General features: G+C 37.2%; 1 protein-coding gene across 2 annotated transcripts in view; it reads left to right on the top strand.

Annotated features, from left to right (window-relative positions):
* LOC150100012 (protein white-like) overlaps nucleotides 1-20,263 on the top strand; it is a 246,751-nt gene that overhangs the window by 198,455 nt on the left and 28,033 nt on the right. For both annotated transcript variants that reach the window (XM_090403080.1, XM_090403081.1), the window contains 2 exons: nucleotides 6,471-6,576; nucleotides 9,347-9,444. In XM_090403080.1, coding sequence (XP_090259206.1) covers nucleotides 6,471-6,576; nucleotides 9,347-9,444 — 204 coding nt within the window. The remainder of the gene's footprint in view (nucleotides 1-6,470; nucleotides 6,577-9,346; nucleotides 9,445-20,263) is intronic.

The raw sequence follows: 20,263 nt of genomic DNA, 5'->3' as shown, positions 1-20,263 counted from the left end.
AGGAGAAGAGTGCCAATAAACTTTCATTAACTTCGAATGAATTTCTTTTGGTGTTAAATCTTCTTTTACAAAGAATTTTATAACCGCATGATACTCAATTTTATGCATTTCAAGGGATACAGACAACACTTTTGCTTCAGACAGCTGTATAAAACAAACTATTTGATAGAATGACTTGCAATTTCACATGGATGCTTATGACAGATATACCAACTTAGCAAAAAATAAATAAAAATCTTGCTGATAGTGTTACCATCTATAGTCGAGGCCGAAAACTTTTCAGACCACCCTTGTATTGTCAGTGGGCTTGTTTATGATATTATTCCCAGATATATTAACTCAGTTTTTTTTTTCCCAAATACTGTTGGTATATAAGGCCACAATCAGCTGTGACACCAAGGTAGCAAGTGTTACTTTCATAGATTACAGTCCTGTTGCAGAAATGTATTTTTAGTCTTCTGTGGGTCTTGTGATTATTTAAGTGGAAACCTGAAACAACTGTTTGCTGGGATTTGGAGATAGTCCCCAGGTTTCAAAATAGTTTAGCAGTGAACTCAGATCTTTGCTCAGGGTTTCCTTGAGGCATTGACAGATTCTTGTAGCAGTCTGCCCTGTAGGATGAACGTTCTTTTTTTTTGTGAATTCAGGTGAACTTTTATTTTCCAGTTGGAGAGCATTTGTTCCACTAGTTTTAGTTGTTTGATATAGGAAGCCTTTCTTCCATACCTAGGTTGATGTTAGATCAATAATGGTAGTATTTTCAAACTCTTTTGGTATCCTGCTTCTATGTGGGTTGCAGTGGAAGGGCATTAATGGTCACTGCATCTTCTGCCAGATCCAAACGTAGCCTATTCATTGGGTAAGATGGCATCTATATTTGGAGACATTCTGGAGGATAATGCTTTCAAAAAGTTTGTAAGGAGTGCAGAGCACTGCTATAAGGCAGTATGTTATTTGGGTCATCAATTGATTTATTGGGTTTTGCAAGGCTATTATCTATTTATTATTGAAAAGGAGGAATTAGATAGCCAGGTTTTTGCTCTTAGGCTAAGGTGAGTAAGGAAATCAGGAAGGATTGCATCAGTGCCAGGAGCTAAATCTCCTGGTCATCAGTTTGAGGGCTGTATCAATTTCATGTAGAGTTACTGGATTGCAGTTTGCTGTAGATGTAAGACATGATGAGAATTTTTTTTTTGTCTGTTTGTTTGTAAAGATGATGAATCTCTTTTTAGTATCTGTGAAATTTTACGTTTAGCTTTTTGTGCTATGATTTTTACAATACTGTTTGGATTTACTTTTCCTTTAGTTCTGTTGGGAGCTTATATGTATAGATAAGGAGGTGATATCTCCACTCTGTAAAGTGTTAATTAGGCCTCATTTGGATTTCTGTGCACAGATGTGATCACCTGGATATATTGATGTAAAGAAACATTGGAGAGAGAGAAAGAGAGTGTGTGTGCGCCTCTGCACTCTCTCCAATGTTTCTAAGACTGTCCATCACAGGAGTCTAGAATATTGAATATGAGGACAGATTGAGGGAATGTGTTCTGCAGAGCTTGGAATATTTTAGGGATTGGGATGATTAATATATATAAGTTGGTGAGGGGGCCCTATCAGATAGATACAGGGGAATTATTGCATGGGATAATGGGCAGTTTGAGAACAAGAGGTCATCACTGGAAACTACAAAGCTCATATGAATAAGGAAGTGAAAAGCAGATTTTTTGCTTGCTGGTTTGTGAATGAGTTGAGTGCATTACTGCATTACCAGAGTGGATGGTGAATACTCCAACATTGAATGTTTTCAAGACTGAGTATGAAAGCTGTTGTGGTCTGTGAGTGTTCAACCTAATAATCAGAAGTCTGATGAGTAAGTGCATCCATAGGTACAATGTGGCATTCTTAAATTTCATTTTTTTGCAAATTAATATCATCAGTAGATGTTTCTGTCATTGACTGTCTGCTATTACTAGATACACTGGTTACATGCCTTCCTGATAATCCATTATCTTTTTCTATTTATAGAAAAATTACACATACTGGATGATATTTGCACAAACAATCACACCGTCATCATGGGTAACAATATGGTTTCTTAAAAACACTAACTCACAAAGTCAGAGCTATCGCTTCCACTGATAATACTCTTACCATTGAACTTGCTTAACTGTGCCATGCTTTTTTAGCCAATGGTTCCAAAAGTAGAACAAATAGTTCTACTTTTAGTTTCAAATAGTTCCACTATTAAATGACAAAGGGATTTGAGGGAACAAATGTTCCCTCAAATCTCTTTGTCATTTAATACACGAGACCATAGCAAAACTGTTACCATCCCATACATTCAGGGTACATCCAAAAAATATTCAGAGTGCTTAATAAATATCAGCTCCTCACCACATTTAAACCACACATCAAATTGCAAGTTTCATCTGTTCACCTAAGGACAAACTCTCTCCTTTATCAAATCCAGGAGTGTATGAAGAGCCCTATACTTGTGATCTGGCTTGCTATTGATAGACAGGAAAAACTGTTGATACATCATTATGGCAAGTCAGGACTAGCAGACCGTCCTGACTTGCCATAATGCTATGATACCCCCTTCACCCATGATCAAATGGAAAAAACAGAAGTGCTACACAGAAATCACTATAAGTCAGAGAGAATGTTTGTGGAATCTGTAGTGGCTTTAAAATGTTCCTCAAGAAGTATGGTTATATCAATTTACAAAAATCTGGGGGTCATTTTAAGATCCAATTAATAATTATTCTCTCTCCTTATCTAACAATAGATGGTGCTAATTAGGACTTCAGTTCCTTGTGTTGTCCGTTGCAAATTTTAAACTGTTACGGATCACATACAATGACGAACTGTTCTTTGTGCTGTGAATATGCTGAGTATAACACCAGTGAAATATCAGCAAATAAGTTTAATAAGTATTAATTATTTTCTTATTGTTCTTCTGTTATGAATTAAAACCATTATCATCATCATCATTAAATTCCTGCTGTGTACCCTCAAGGGGGTATACGGGATATGATAGTACTACATGAAAAATTTACACCATTACTAACTTCCTATCTAAAATTTTCCTCCAAATCAGTCTGTTACCTGTAAAGACTCCAATATTATCCATCCCATTTACTCGTCCGTCCAAGGATGGGTTGAGTCCCCTCCTAATTGGGGATTTACTGGCATATTAATGCAGCCGGCCCACCACTCTTCTGCCACATCCCATATGGGAGGTATTCTTGACTGTAATCCGTGTGTGTTCACGGGGCCGGTTTGCCTGCTTGCAGGATGAAAAACCCCAGATAAACTAGGGGGAAAAAATCTGCTGCCTATGCCCAAGACCGGCTAACTTGGCTATGGCTGAGGAAGATCCTTAAGCTCCTCACGTCGTCAACGGAAATCGAACCTAGGACACACCTTCCCCAGGCATATGGTTGAGAAGTGCAAAGCCACTAGGCTAACCGAGTGGACCCAATATTATCAGGTCTTATATTTCTGTCTTCTAAGACACTTTTTACTGTATCAATCCACCTATATCTTGGTCTTCCTCTAGGTCTTTTTCCTGCCAACCTGGCAGAAAACACTTATTTTGCTAATTTATCCTCTCCCATTCTGCTTAAGTGACCATACCACCTGAGATTAGCTCTGCTAATGCATTCCTGGATGCTGACAATATCAAGATATTGCCATTGATGCCATCTGTTCATGCCTAATCTTTCTCAGGACTCTCATATCTGAGGTCTTTGGCCAAGTGTTTTACTTCTAACCCAGCTTTCAGATCCATAAGTTAAAATTGGTTTGAACACTGTCTTGTATACAACTAATTTAGTGTTTTGGCTAATTTCTCTCTTATTCCATATAAATTTATTTAGTTGACTTCCTACCATACCAGCTTTGTTGATTCTGTTGTCTATTTCCATATTTAATTTTTTTTCCCATATTTCCATATTTAATTAAGGGTCAAAGTTATATAGCTGAGAGGAGACCTCCACATAGATTTCAAAGGAATACAGAGAACTGACCAGGGCTTCTGACCTAATGTCCAATCCTCACCTTCTCGTGGTGCACCCTGTTAAGTATCTACCTGGATACTGAACGGACGAGGATGGGCTGGCAATTTGGGATTTAGCCGACCAAATTGTATTCTTATTGGCTTAAACAAAAATTTCAAATGATGGTACAACATGACAGAATTTCATGCCGGCTGGGGTGTCGCCTGGTTAAACAAGGCCCCGTTGTTTTTGCCAGGGAACCAGGGCAAACAGCAAAAAGTGTTGGAACAAATCCTGATTAAAACCATTAAACTAAACTAAGCATATACTAGAGGAAGTGAAGAAGACAAGGAATCTTGGGTGATAGTTGATAAAAATTTGAAGTTTAGGGCACACATTGCAAAGGTGGTGAGGGTCATCTAGAGAATTGCTGCAATACTAGGAAGGGCTTTGATCAGTAGAGTTTTTGATTCCATTGTATAAAGCCGATCAGGCCACATCTGGATTATTGCCAAGATCAGGTCACTAGGATTTGAAAAGGATAAGTTAACTTGGAGATGTACAGAGGTGAATAACCAAATGACATCAGAACTTTACAACGTTGGTTATGAGGATAGACTGAGGCTTGCAAACTGCAGAGTTTGTTGGATAGAAGAAGAAGAAGAAAGGACATTTACACTGTTGAGAAGTATTTACAGGATTGGCACAGGAGAGATTTTTCATCTGGTTGAAAAAAAAAAAAAAAGAGGAAGAAGCAAAGACAAGAAGCCATCCCTGGAAGTTGTGAAACGAGGTGGTAAATGGGAAGGTAAGAAGTGGCCTTTTTACATGGAGAGTGGTTGTACCATAAATTCATTGCCTGATAGAGTAGTGAATGTACAGATGGTAAATGGGTTTTAGAAGCAGTATGATAGACTTTGTGTTATCTAAGATGTCCCCCCCCCCGATGAGTCTTATGACTCCATGAAGATCTGGAATAATAATAATAACTTTCCCAATTTTGGAAAGTCATTCTAAGCAATATTTCTCATTCCTGTGTCTGATGATTAACTATTTTTTAAATTTATTTCTTTGAATTCTGACAGTTATAGATGAAGTTATCCTCATGCATTTAATATCATACTTCATCACATGTTTCAGGTGTTACTCTAATCTGTTTATCTTCCCAAAATTGGGAAAATTTAAGACAGTCATTCTTGTTATGTTTAGTCTAGGAATATGGGCTTCATAACTTTCTTTATATTGTCTTTCAAGTAAAAAATAACTTCTGAAGGCATTAGTTTTATTCCGATCAATTCTACCTTCTATCGACCTTCAAATTTCTTTCTATCTAGTTTTGAAATTAAATTCCTTCCTAGCATCTCCAAAAGATAAATATCTTTCACTTTGTTATCCTGGAGTCTGTAGAATTCTGTGCTCATGTTGTCTTTGTTATTATGGACTTGTTCAGCTCAGATTCATTGAGAAATATATCAAAACCAAACTTAACTGACTCATAAAGTAGAATATAATTTTGATATTTTTCTCACTGAATCTCAGCTGAACAACCCATCTGTCCATAATAGCAAAGACCACATGAGCACAGAATTCTACAGACTTCAGGATGACAAAGTGGAAGATATTTATTTTTTGGAAATGCTAGGAAGGAATTTAATTTCAAAACGAGATGGAAGGAAATTTGAAGGTCGATTTGGCAAAGATGCTTTGCAGTTCTTTGTGACACTCCCTTTGTATGTGGAAATTCTAGAAGCTTCTTCTAGAAGATGATTTGAATGAAGGCCATTATTATTTATTTTGTTGATCTTATGTTGTATCCATTGGAGATGAATGTATCTCTGATAAAGGACTGTTCCTTATTCAAAAGAGATGCAGTTGAACATAGTTTATGTGTATGATGAACCAGAGTTTTAATAATGCCATATTTCTGACAAAGGTGATGATGTCACATAACATTAACGTACTTTTCCCAAATGAGTTATTTTGTTGTATACAGAGAACTGTATACACAGATTGTCATAAGATGAGTAATAGGAGACATTTGTTTTCCTCTACTTCATGAGTAAATTAATTCTAGGATGCACTGAATTAATTTTCTTTAGAAATTCATAAAGCTCCAACAAAGAAATTCATAAAGTTCCATACCAAATACATCATTACATATCTAAATCAAATAGAAGGCTTATGAGAAAATATATTAAGAAAATGTTGTTCAAAATGTTCCATATTGGCTAAAGAAGTTGGAGAAATAGGGACCCCCCCCCCCCCCATCACAGTTCCTTCTATTTTCTCTCCTAAGCCTTTTATTTGAAAAGAACCAGTACCATCGCTGGGAAAAATCACCTCCACCATGAACAGGTGCCCACATGGAGAAGATTGTGGAGAGAAGATAAAGAAAATTAGAAGATTTAATTAGAATTAAGATTAGCTGTTTTAGTTCAAGCATGTACTTGAATAATTTTTTTTCTGTAGGATATCTAATATCATCAATTTCCAGCAGTATCAATATTGCTCTTTCCCTTGCAACTCCACTACTGATTCCTCTAATGTTACTTGGTGGATTCTTCACCAGAGTTTTGTAAGTATATTTAGAAGTATATTTAACTTTTAAAAAATAAATAAAACATCTAAGTCCAAGATTATCAAATATTTTTGTGTAAATAAATAAGACATACACACACATACAACTATTCGCTAATGAATTGGGATACAAAAAAATTAACTGGAGAGAGATAGCTGAAGTGCTATGCGATGAGAGGGTGTCGATCAATCTAAAAGGCAAAATCCGTATGCTATGGAAACTGTGGCCCTGAGGAAAAATAACATCAGCAGGATGGAGGTAGCAGAGATGAGAATGCTTAGGTGGATGTGCAGTGTGACCAGAAAGGATTGTCTGAAAAATGACTATGTAAGGGGAACGGTGAAAGTTACAAACTTAGGAGCAAAGATACAGGAGGCAAGGTTGAGATGGTTTGGTCATGTGATGAGGAGGGAGGAAGAGTATGTGGGTTTCTTCTGCAGATGGATGTGCAGGGGAGGAGGAAGCGTGGGCGGCCAAAGTAGAGATGGTGGAAGAGGACTTGAGGATGAAGAACTTGGATGTGGCTACAGCCCAAGACAGGAGGTTGTGGAGGAGACTCACCACAAACAGCGACTCTACTTAAGTGGGAAAAACTGCAGAAGAAGAAGAAGTTACTACATGTTATATTTTTACTTCATGTTATCAGCATAAAATCATATTCATGCTCCCCCCTCCCATATACAAAGTATTTTTTTTAAAAAAACTGAAAAACTAGGAGACTCAAGATTTGGAGTTTAGTCTCCTCCATAGTAATGCTCTTCTGCAACAACCTGCTTTGATTTGATAATTGTTTTAGCCACAGAAGTCCAAAAACATGCAGAGATCATAAAGTACTAAATCCAGTCAAATGGAAGCTTTTGGAGTTCTGTTATTTAGCCAGAATAATGCTAGATAGGAACCTGGTACTAATTGAAATATATGAGTAGGCAAGGCATGAATTCTATTGAAATGCATGAACAGGTATGTTACTGTGATGTTGCATTCATTTAGACATCCTTAGACATTTTTGATGAACTTTTAGCATCTGAAACTGAACATCTGAAACTTTACTGTAAAATTCCTTTGCAACACCTTCACAATAAATAAAAATAAAGTTTGAGAAACAGAAAGAGGAGGAGAGATATGATAAGATTCTGTTATACCTTCATATTAAAAGACAATAACTTTGCCTTGCATGTCTGTGCTTTTTTGGTCATGGAGATGATCAATTTTTCTATTGTTTTTTAACAGTTGTCTCATCCATAGAAGATGGAAACCTAATAACACTAAGTACTCTAAGTTTGATAAGGATTAGGTAATCTGGAAATTAGATATCAAACACAGTATTTTTTTTAAAGTCACCTCAAGATTCCAATAAGCAGAGTAATTTCTCACACAAGGTGATGAAAATCAGTTAACACCTAAAGATAATTATAAACATCCATGCCACAGCAGGATTTGAAACTGCAGCTTGCAGCCTAGAAAAACAGAGATTCTGTCATCTTAGATAACAAAAATGGATCTGATTAGTTTCGATTATGACTTTTACTTTGTTTGGGCCATGTCAAGTTTCTTTCAAGTTTTTTTTTTTTTTTTCTCATTAAAGCTATGTTCAAACAGTGCAGAGACCACTATCAACAAATGATTTTCTCATTCTTCAAATACTTTGTTGAAACTTTTTGTTAATTTTCTGGTTAAAATTGAGTTTCACAAGTCTGAAAATTCTGGCCTCTTTTGAAATGTTGTGTAAAAATTGAGTCATTTTGAACTAAACTCTGTGCTTTTTAATAGCCATTTCTCAATCCTGATAGACATGTTTTTTCTCTCCAGTATATTCAATTAGTACTCAAGGAAGGTAGAGGAAATAAGGAATGTAAGAGCAATGAAGAATAAGTACCTGAAATTCAGAAGATACATTGTGAGAATTGTGAAGTCAGTAAATTGTTGCAATGATGAAGAGAACACATTGACATGTGAACACAAGTTTCTTTAAAGTTTTTTTTTTTTTTTTTCTGATTAAAAGTATGTTCAAACAGTGCAAATACCACTATCAACAAATAATTTTGTTGATAGTGGCTGAAATGTAGTAGTCCATATACAAGGCTAATGAGAACACATTTCAGTTAGTCCCAACAACTACAACTTCCTAAAAAAAAATACAAAGGCTTGGTTAATCTCCTTATTGTACAACACAGAAAATACATCCTATGGATTCCTTTATCTATCATTTTCATCCAGCTGCCTTTTGTACTGTGCATGTATATCATTTTCCCTGAATTGAACCAAAATTACAGTAAATGCCAGCCTGGCCAGTTGAATGGATGGCATATCCACTCTCTAGCCAATAGGCTATGAATTCAAACCGCACTGCAAACATGGATATCTGTGAATGTCCTTAGGTGGTAGATTATTTTCATTGCCTCATGTGAGACCATCACCACCCCATTTATCAGAAAACTGAAGTGGTATGAAAAAAAGTACTACACTATATTTGTAGTCTTCAGAGCAGGAAAAACATATTATACTTAACATGTCACGGAAGGGATCAACAACAACAACAAAATTATATAATTATATTAGTGATTTATTTAAAAAAGCAGCAATATAATTCGAATTTCCCTAATTCAAAATTCTTGTTCAATTAAAATTAATGTTGCATTATTTGTTGGATTTTTAACCTGGGAAACTTCAGTTTATATTTGGTTAATACAATATAAAGCAAATTTTACAGGAAAATACTGTAATACTACTATTGTTTTATAAATTATTTAATTTCTTCATATTATAGAACTATACCAACATTTGTGAGTTGGCTGCAGCATTTATCCTGGTTCTATTATGGATATGAATCTCTTTTACTTAATCAATGGCTGTTCTTGAATTTCAGTGAGTATCTCATTTAGTCATTTATGTAGAAAGTTTTTTAACGTGGGCATATTATGTATTCAAGATACCAAGTCATTTTATATAAACTTGGTTTTTAATCCTATTTCCCAAGTAAGCAAACAGACAAGAAAGTCAAGTTTGTGCCTGCACGTGGTGCAAGTTCAAGGCAACTCTTGGTAGTGCCAGTTGAGGCAACTCATGGTAAAGGTGGATAAAGCTCTGATCACTTTCCTTAATATTTTTCCCTTAATGTAAAGCACATCCCCTTGCAGAGATGTATGATGCTAAACATTAAAGGCAATGGTCACTACCCATACCAATTTCAAGCTTTATTGAGATCTCATTAGTGGGAACCAGACCTGAAAATGCCAAGGTTGAGATAATGCAGAGTTCATTATGAATTTTACCTAAACAAGTTGCCACAAGGTGCTTTGAATGCACCTTGTGGATAAATTTTATATAAACTTGGTTTCTTGAATACATAATATACCCAAGTTAAAAAACTTTCTACATCTGTCTCTCATCCTGAGATTTTATTTATAAGGTCAAAACACCTTGTGGCAACTTGTTTAGGTAAAATTCATAATGAGCTCTGCATTACTTCAACCTTAGCATTTTTAGGTCTGGCTCCCACTGACGAGACCTCAATAAAGGTCAAAACCAGTATGGGTAGTGACCATTGCCTTTAATGTTTAGCATCATACATCTCCGCAAGGAGATGTGCTTTACATTAAAGGAAAAATACTAAGGAAAGTGATCAGATCTTTACCCACCTTTACCACGTGTTGCCTCGACTGGCACTACCAAGAGTTGCCTTGGACTTGCACTACATGCAGGTGCAAACTTGACTTTCTTGTCTGTTTGCTTACTTGGGAAATAAGATTAAAAATCAAGTTTATATAAAATTACTTGGTATCTTGAATATCATTTAGTCATTATTATTATCATTATTATGGTATTAACTCTCAATGGCTTTAAAAAATATTCTAGGCCAATTCTAATTTTTGAGGAAAAAAAGTAGAGTGCTCTGAGAAAAACAATCCCAACAGTTGAGCCATATAATAATAATACATATAGGCTGACTAACAATGGGCTAGTAATATGCAACATACAGCATTTCCCACTCAAGTCAACTCTGCCTTCTTGAATGTGAACTGTTTCTGCTAAATGGGCTGTGCACTGTTAGCAAGCATTCCTTCTGTTAAAGGATAACTTTGGAGGATATTCCAACCAGACCTGCTGGATATATGACTGTCATTGCCTAGTGAAACAACACCAACACCTTGATAACTAGGAATATGATGTGTTCCAATGTTATGTTCGGCTTCATTTTCTGTCTCCCAATCTCATAGCATATATTGTAAGTGATACCCTTCAAGAACATGCCGCCACATACTAATGGAGATAAAGAGGCCTCCCTCCCATCTTCAAGAATGAAGCATTTCCACAGGCTGGCTGCCAGATATATGTGCAGGACCAAACTAGATAGTAATGCATGTAGGAGGTGCATAATATAGCTGCCATCTATACTGATCATGCTGGGGGGGGGGACACTGAGTAGTGGTATGCATGGAGGGCAGGGAAGAGAACATTGGCCACATTATTGCATGGAGACTACTGCTGTTTGTATGGGTAATATGCCGAAGAGTCTATTTCCTCTCACAACACGTTCCCCTACTTTTTTTTCTCATCACTTCTTCTTCTTGCAATGATTTGGCATTTGCCTGTTCTGGCTTCACTGGGCTTTCCATTTTGCAGCTAGTCTTCCTTTTGCTCTTCCCCCCCCCCTTGGTCTGTACACTGCTTGGAAAGAAGTCAATAGACACTGTAATGCGAGAACAAAATAGCCATGGGGCCAACCTTAATAAGAAGGACCTACTTTCGCTACAGTGACTGCAGCAATCCTACAGGGTATACTTTCCACAAGCATACAGTAGTAATCAATGGGAATTTTGGACCATTCTTCCTGTAGTCATTTAATGAGATTTAGGACTGTTGTGATAAGGATTTCTTAGCAGCTTCACATCAGTTTTCATCCCAAAGATGTTCAATAGAGCTGAGATAGGGACTTTGTGGAGGCCAGTCAAGTGTGGTGACAATCATGTCCATAAACCATACAGTTAAAGCAGCAACCTTATGATACAGTGCATTGTCTCTCTAAAAGAGACAATGGTCAGTTCCATGAAAGCACTTGGTTTGGCCTCACCTCTGTGGTGAGGCCAAACCAGGAAAAGCAGGACCATATCATTACAATGCCACCTCCAAATTTTATAGTTATGATTATCTACTCTAGTAAGAGATGTTCACTGGGCATCTGCCACACCCATCCATCTGCTCATCAGAGGGTGTAATGTGATTCGTTGCTTCATAATGCAACTTTCCAAGCTTCCACGTCCTGCACACACTCTTTGCACCACTGAAGATGACTCTACATACTGGTTCAAGTAATGTTGGGCTTACATATTACAGTTCTAGCATGGAAACCCATGTTGTGAGCCTCAGTTCTGGATGTTTTTGTGCAGATTTGTGTTCCGGTCTCTGCCTGGAAACTCTGCACTCAATATGTCAGCCAACTAATGGCAGTCTGTACATATTTTCTTTTGTAGCACTCTGCAGTCATGTTCAGTGAGTGTGGTGGGTCGTCTACTGCTTGTAGCACTTGCAGTGGACTCCCTGAACTTCCATCTCAGTATAGTATCACTAATTGTTGACTTGAGATGGCCCATTTTGTCAACAATTTGCTGAACAGATAGACCTGTAAAATGGCATCCTATCACAGAGCCGCTTTCAAATTTCATCAGTTCCCTTCTCACAGCCATTTCACTGCCACAATTGCACTGACTTGAGAGCATCATATTCCTCCAACTTATAGGAGCTACAAACAAATTACTCATTACATGCCATGATGCACCTTGCCCATGAGGATATCTGTTGACTTCTTTTCAAGCAGTGTGTTTATCCACCTCTTTTGGTAGCCAATATCTTTCTATCCTAAATAGATGCTATTTCTCCCTAAATTCTTTGATCTTTTCATTTACTTTGAAAATGTCTAGCTCTCTTCTGATTTCTTCATTTTTATATGGTTCAATTTTGTGCATCCTTTAATTTCCCTTAAATATTTTATTTCTGCAGCTTGTATTTTAGCTTTCATCATTTTTTTTAACAGGCCATATTTCTGAACAACATAATAGAGTGGGAGTGGCCATTACTTTATAAAATTTTAGTTGAGTTTCTCATCTGTTGTTTTTTTTTTATTTGGTGTCCTTTTAATTGTTCCACAGATTTTCTGAGATTTCTTTACTTTTTCATCTATATCTTTATCTTTTAGATACGTTATTATGCAATCTAAATAATTAAACTATGTCATCTGTTCTATTATTTTATTTTCTATGACTATTTTTGATATAACACGATCTCAACCTTCAAATGCCATCACTTTAGTTTTCTTTAGTGAAAATTTTAATTTGTATTGTTGGCTTATTTTGTTTAATTATTATTGCCCTAAAACCCCATTGAGTCAAAGACTCATCTAGGAGGTCCTTTTTTCATGCACACAGTTCATTATATCATGCGTTAAACACAATCAAATTCTCTGCAAACACCATCCTCTCAGGCAAGGCATGCTAATCATTCACAACTCTATATGCAAAAAACCTACTTCTCACTCCCCTACTCACACCCTCTTTATACAGCTTCCAGAAATGACCTCTTGTTCTCCCCCTGATCTCCTACCATTTCTGTAAAACCTCTTCAACATTGATCCTATAACAATCCCATTACTATCTTGTAGATCTCTATCATATCACTCTTCTTCCTGCTATCCACTAGACTCTGTAAATTACATCTTCTCAACCTTTAGTGAAATTTCACTGCCACATATTCGACATTCCAGAGATCAGAAACGATCTTAGTCAGTCACCTCTGGACCCTTTCCAACATTTCTTCATCCATTTGAAAACCAGAGGACAAAATATGGGTGCAATAGTCCATGTATGGTCTGATCAGAGCTTTATACAATGGAAAAGAATCTCCTTACTTCTACAAGTCAGTGTCCTCTGCATCATTCCTAGAATTCTTTGTGTTGTCTTTACAATTTTGGTAATATGTCCTCTAAATTTTAGATCCTTATCTACTATCATCACCCCAAGATCTCTTATTTCCTCCACCAAGCATAAATTCTACATCCTATCTTTGTTTTCCAAATTTTAAAACCTTACATTTTGTAACATTGAATTGGCATCTCCATTCCCATGCCAACCTACTCAAACTATTCAGATCTTCTTGTAAGGCCACAACATCTTCTCTACTCTTCATGGTTCATCCCAACTTTGCATCATATGCAAACAACTGAATATCCCCATCCAAATCTTTGCCAATATCCTTAACATACAGGTTAAACAGCAATGACCCTAAAACAGACCCCCCTGAGGAACACCACCAGTGACTTTCCTCTTCTGGAATATTGCTTCCCCATGCACAACTTGCTGATAGCTATCAGATAGTCAGTCTATGCTCCTATGCACTAATCCAGTGGTTCCCAACCTTTTTCCACTTGTGTACTCCTTTTAAACCCATTTCTATAAATTGTCCCTCTTGCTTTTAAAATAGCTGTGTTTAAATACTGACACTTTGTTAAGTGCCTCAAAAGATGCAAGATACAGTCTTAAATCCATTTTTCTCCACATTACTAATTATTTTTCATGTACCCCTGAACAGCCCAGCACCTACCCCTCCGGGGAGGGGGGGGGGGGAAAACCGATGCACTAATCTAATATCCAACCATATCCACTTTAGTGTGGCTATCAACTTATCATGCGATAATCTATCAAAAGCCTTTACAAAATCTAAGTATACTACTGTGTATTCCGCTCCTCTGTCCAATGAAACTGTCTCTCTCTCTCTCTCTCTATCCTTCTCGTCTGTCCTAGGATGGGTTGAGTCCTCTCCTAATGAGGGGTTACTGGCATATTAATGCAGCCGGTTTGCCACTCCTCTGCCGCATCCCCCAAGGGCGATGTTCATGACTGTATCTGTGTGTGTGTTCATGGGGCCAGTTTGCCTGCTTGGGGGATGAAAAACCCTGCTGTCCACACCCAAGACCGGCTAACTTGGCTGTGACTGAGGAAGATCCTTAAGCTCCTCACATCGTCGATGAGAATCGAACCTAGGACACTCCTTCCCCAGGCATATGGTTGCGAAGCGCATAGCCACTAGGCTAACTGCACCTTATTGTAATAAGTAAGATGAGTAAAACATGAACTTCCTTTAGCAGATCCATGACAACAATAATATTATCCATCAAGGATAATATTATTGTTGTCAACCCAATTTTCTGGATCTTGGTTCTCACCAGCCTCTCCAACAAGTTAATTCATAAACTGATTTTTGAAGGTCATCTTCATTGACTTGTAATGCAATCTGATCATCTCCATGCTGCATTATATTGATAATAGTTCTTCTGGTTAACCAGAATCCTTGTTTTATTGTTGTTTTCCATATTTTAATAATCTGATCAATAGACATATTGAATAGAGATAAGCTACATCCCTGTCTAACACTTCGATTAATTTCTGTCTCTTCTGTTCATTTATATGCCGGCCTGGTTGGCTGAGTGGTTAGTGTATCTGCTCTCCAGCCAAAAGGCTGCAGGTTCGAATTCTGCTGTGAGCTATGGATGTTTGTGATTGTCTGTGAAAATACTAATGTGATACTGGGTGGTAGATGGCGTTTGTGTAGATGATGATGGTAGTTGTGGTTCGTTGTAGTTGGTTGATTGAATGGTGGAGACAGAGTTGTAGAGTAGATGTCCTCCCTTGATGAGTCTTTGGACTCCCTGGAAGGGTCACGTAATAATAATAATATTCCTAACTGTAACTGTATTTTTGTATCTTTATATAAACTTTGTTTAGTTTATATCAAATGTAATGGATATCCTTGTTTTTTCATTATAATCTGCAGTTTTTCTCTGTGTATTTTATCAAAAACTTTCTCATAAACTATAAAGACCAGATGAATCTCTAAATTAAATTCTCATTTTTTTTTTTCAAAAAAATTGTTTTAACACATAAATATATTGTCTATACATGATCTTCCATTTCTGAAACCATTTTGTTCTTCTGAGAGTAGATTGTTTGCAATATCTCTGTCTTTTATTCGGGATTTTTCTGTAAATTTTGTAACCTGTATTGAATAAACTTATTCCTCTGTAATTTCACACAATCATCTCTGTCTCCTTTCTTAAATATAAATATAACCTTAGCATTTGACCAGTCTGATGGACCCTCACACTCTCTCCAACAGTTGTTTAATTTTAAGAATCTGTGATGTAAATATTTCCACCTTATTTCCAAAATCTCTGTATTTATGAATCTAATCTGATTGATTTTTCTATTTTTTGATACCTTTATTGCTTCCTTTAAGTTCTTCTAATCTAATTTGTTCTATATCACTACTGATTTCTTCATTATTATTTTCTTTTATTGTTTTTTCACCTCTGAAACACCTATGTGATAGTAAACTCAAAGATATAGTATTGCTTCAGCTGAAAAATAAATAAATAAAAATACAAAAATAAAATAAATACAGATCTCTCTCAAAAAAAAAAAAAAATTAAACATTCAAGTCTCTAAGTAAATGTCCATAAATAAAATTGTCTCTATTGTACATAAATAAAAAAATAAAAATATTATTATAATTAGTAGTAGTAGTATTGTACAGGCACCTCCATGGAGAGTGAAGACCCATTGCAGGAGATCCAATTTATCCACAAAATCTATCATACCTCTCTTCCAAGAGCTGAATTCACATGGAGATTCTGTAATATCCCAAGAACCTCCAATTCATCCACCTCTGTTCTCATATAAATCTCTGTCACATATGTCACAACAACACCTTCTCAGACCAAATAACAGAAACCATCTTCACAGAAATGAAGGCTTTCGTCCCTTATTCCACTCCAAATTCTCAGCCACCATCCAATCCTTGGTTCTCAAAAAAGCATGCCAGTGCTGTAAAAGAAAAAAAACTCTGCTTACCACGAATGGCTCAAGACCAAAACTCCAGCTGTTCATTCTGCCTATACTACAGCTTGCAACAGTTGTAAAAGAATCATCTCCAAGTCCAAGTCAGACTTTGAAAGGGCCAAATGCTGCAAACTCGCCTCCTGCCCAAATGGCAGTCAATTGTTCTGGTTCCTTGCCAAGGTCATTGGCTGCAACTTTTGCCCACCCAGGTTTTCACCACTCTCACATCTGGATGGTACTGTAGTTACCTCACCTAAAGACAAGGCTGACTTTCTAGCATCATTCTTCTCTTCCAATTCCTGCATTGATGACCTGGGAAAAGTTCCCTTCACTCCAACAAGAATGGCTTTCTCTCCATTTAACTCATAGTCTTCCACCAAGAAAGAAATCTGAAGTGTTCAGATTATTAAGAATTCTTCTTAAACAAGGCATCTGGTCCTGATGGTATCTGACTTACTGTGTTCTGGGACACCTATTGTGCCAGAAACTAACAACTGTCCTGTAGTTGTTAGTTCTGGACACAGATCTTCTAGCTCTAACCCAGTGGGCAAGAACAGGCTTGTAAACAATGCCATCAAAACTCAGTCCTGTATATTCTCTTGCAAGAAAGAGCTCACATCCCTCCCTCCCCCTTCCCTTCAGTAATACTGAGATATCTAAACACAATTTCTTGGACAGACCTGCAACTCTGATCTTTCCTGGCACAACCACATTTCAACTATAGCTTCTGCATCCACCACAAAACTTGGTATACTTTATCACATAAGACACTACTTTATATCTTCACAGCTCTGCTAACTCTATACAAAGTCCAAATCTGCCCAGTCATGGAATATTGCTTCCATGTTTGGGGGTGGTGCACCAAAATCCTCTCTAAGATTGCTCAATTCTATTCAGAAGAAAGCAGTCTGACTAATTAATGATCTGTCTCTCTCTCACACAGACCCATTTCAATCCCTCTCTCACAGTTTCTTATGCCACTTCTACAGATACTTTCATGAACAGTGCTCTGCTGAATTGGCCCCTATTATTCTTCCATTCTCCTTCAAAATCATTAGAACAAGAGCCACTGCTAACCAATACTCTTTTACAGTCCATCTTGAAACTCACTAAACCAACTTCACGTCCTCCTCTTTCATTCCATCTACTTCTGTCCTTTGGAAAAGTCTCTCTCACTCTGCCTTCCCCAAAGATTGCAACTCTCAGCTGGTCAAGCAAAATGTGAACAGATTCTTCCTTTCTTCTATTTCTCTTTCTCACACATGGCACTAACGTGCTACAGGTCTTGTGGCTTTTCCTCTATGGATCAGATATAAATTCACCTCACTTGTATGATATACCCTTGCAAAGTGGTCACTCAGTAACTCAACTGTTTTTATCTGCTTCTGTCACTTCATCACTATGAGCATTCATTAAGATTATTCTTCTGTAGTCATTCTTCATCTGCACAGTTAGCCTAGTGGGTATGCACTTCGCAACCATATGCTGGGGAAGGAATGTCCTAGGTTCGATTCCTGTCAGTGACATGAGGAGCTTAAGGATCTTCCTCAGCCATAACCAAGTTAGCCTGTCTTGGGGTGTGGACAGCAAAGTTTTTCCCCAGTTTATCTGGGGTTTTTCATCCCGCAAACCGGCCCTGTGAACACACACAAATAGAGTCATGAATATCGCCCTTAGCAGATGCAGCAGAGGAGTGGTGAACCAGCTGCATTAATTTGCCAGTGACTCCTCATTAGGAGGGGACTCAACCCTTCCTAGACAGATGAGAAGGATAGGATAGGAGTCATTCTTCCTCTTACTTGCCATGTAATGGAAGAACTCTGAGATTTCCTTTGGCCTGCTTGGCTAGTTTCTTCTTATAATCTGATTTTACCTTCCTTACTATACTAGTCACTCTTCTTGCCTGACCCCTTTACTGTTCATGAGCTTGCCACCTTTCTCCTTTTATACCCTCCACAGCATTTTCTTCTTCTGAAGCTCATGCTTAATGATATTACTCATCCATTTAACTCCTACATGACTAACCCTCCTTATCTTAGGTATAAAATTTAATATAGCTTCATCTAGATGCCCCTGACTATCTCCCATGCACTACTAACATCCTTTCCTTGCAGAATTTTATGCCATGACAAAGCTTCAGGCTACCACCTAAGCTTGTTATAATCACCTACTTAAAATCTCCCAAGTCAGGCAACAAACAGACTCTCTCAAAAAACCAAAAAACAACTCAAGAAACTTAAAAAACAAAATCTCTTACACATTCACTTCACCAGCAGTCATGATATTAACACCAACTTAAATGATGTGTATCATTACCTACAGATATTCAAACTTGATCTCCTGATTTTGACTGCAGTCCAAAGTACTGTCACAATGACAACAACAGCAGCCCATCTTGATTGTCCAAACTACATTTGTATGATTCTATCACCACAAAGGTTCTACCTATGCATTTGTATAATCTGATATTCTTTGTCAGTGAATGCCTAATCATGAATTTCATCTTTTCGACTGTAGCCAAAGATTTTCTTGTTGTGTATCATTTATCTACTGTCTTTACTGCTCCCCAGATTTTGAAAATCATTTTTCAGAATCTGGGGATCTTGCAAGTGTAAATTCCTGCAGTCTAACTACTCTAACTACTAGACCGGCTAACTTGGTTATGGCTGAAGAAGATCCTTAAGCTCCTTATGTCATTGACAGGAATCGAAACTAAAGTTATTCCTTTGTGACTTTGACATCCACACCTCCATCCAGGTCCCTTTTTCCAATTCCACTGACCAAGCTGGGGTATATGCTGTAAGCAGTGACCTTAAGCAAATCATTCATTTGCTAACCAGAATACCCAGTAATGCTCTCCACTCATCAAACACTCTGGATATTTTGGTTAGTAAATGAATGCAAGTTCTCCTTCCAGTTGCACTATTGTGGTGATCTCACCCTGTAATCTCATCCAACAAATTGCATCTCTAGTGGATCTAATTGTCTTTCCTCTCAGTCATTTGCTACATCATATTTCTTTGATGCAATGTTCTCCTTTCAGTTGCACTATTATGGTGATCTCACCCTGTAATCTCATCCAACAAATTGCATCTCTAGTGGATCTAATTGTCTTTCCTCTCAGTCATTTGCTACATCATATTTCTTTGATGCAATGACAATGCCAAATGGAAAGATCTCTGAAACTTTTACATCTCCTTTCCATGGTCAGACACTATTTCAATTTACCAATTACTTGATTGCTATCATGTTACAGAAATTATCCATGTTGGAATGAGTACTTTTCATTCTCCACCCTGTTCAAAATCCTGCCTTATGTTTTCCAAGAAGTGTGCCAGAGTTGTTTTCAAGAAAAATGACAGCAAACAACATATTGCAATTGGCTGGAAACACAAACTCCAGCTTCATTTACAGCCTGCACTGAATGCAAAGTCTGCTAAGGCTGGCTTAAGGGCTAAACGTAGAAAACTAATCCCTAGCACCACTAATAATTATTAGTGGTGCTAGGGCAATAAAAGGCAATAATTATAATTATTGCCTTCTGGTTGCTTCCAGTACAATTTCTGTCCATCTGTGTTCTTGGCTCTCTATTACCTAGATCACTTCCAGTTTCACCTGGAACATTGCATACTGCCTGTAGCTTTCTGCCAGAAGAAGAATCTTGAACAACTTGGATATCAAAAAGCTTTTTCTGATGGTATTCCACCATTTGTGCTTAAGAGATGTTCTCCTGAACCAATATCTGTCTTTGTTATCTCTACACTATATTATGCTCAGCTGGCATCCACCTCACAGCA

The sequence above is a fragment of the Typopeltis vanoorti genome, chromosome 13, assembly GCF_054136105.1.
Source record: "Typopeltis vanoorti isolate ZY-2024b chromosome 13, IOZ_Tvanoo_1.0, whole genome shotgun sequence".
NCBI lineage: Eukaryota > Metazoa > Arthropoda > Arachnida > Uropygi > Thelyphonidae > Typopeltis > Typopeltis vanoorti.
Note: the sequence above shows the minus strand (reverse complement) of the source record. Positions and strands in the feature narration are given on the sequence as shown.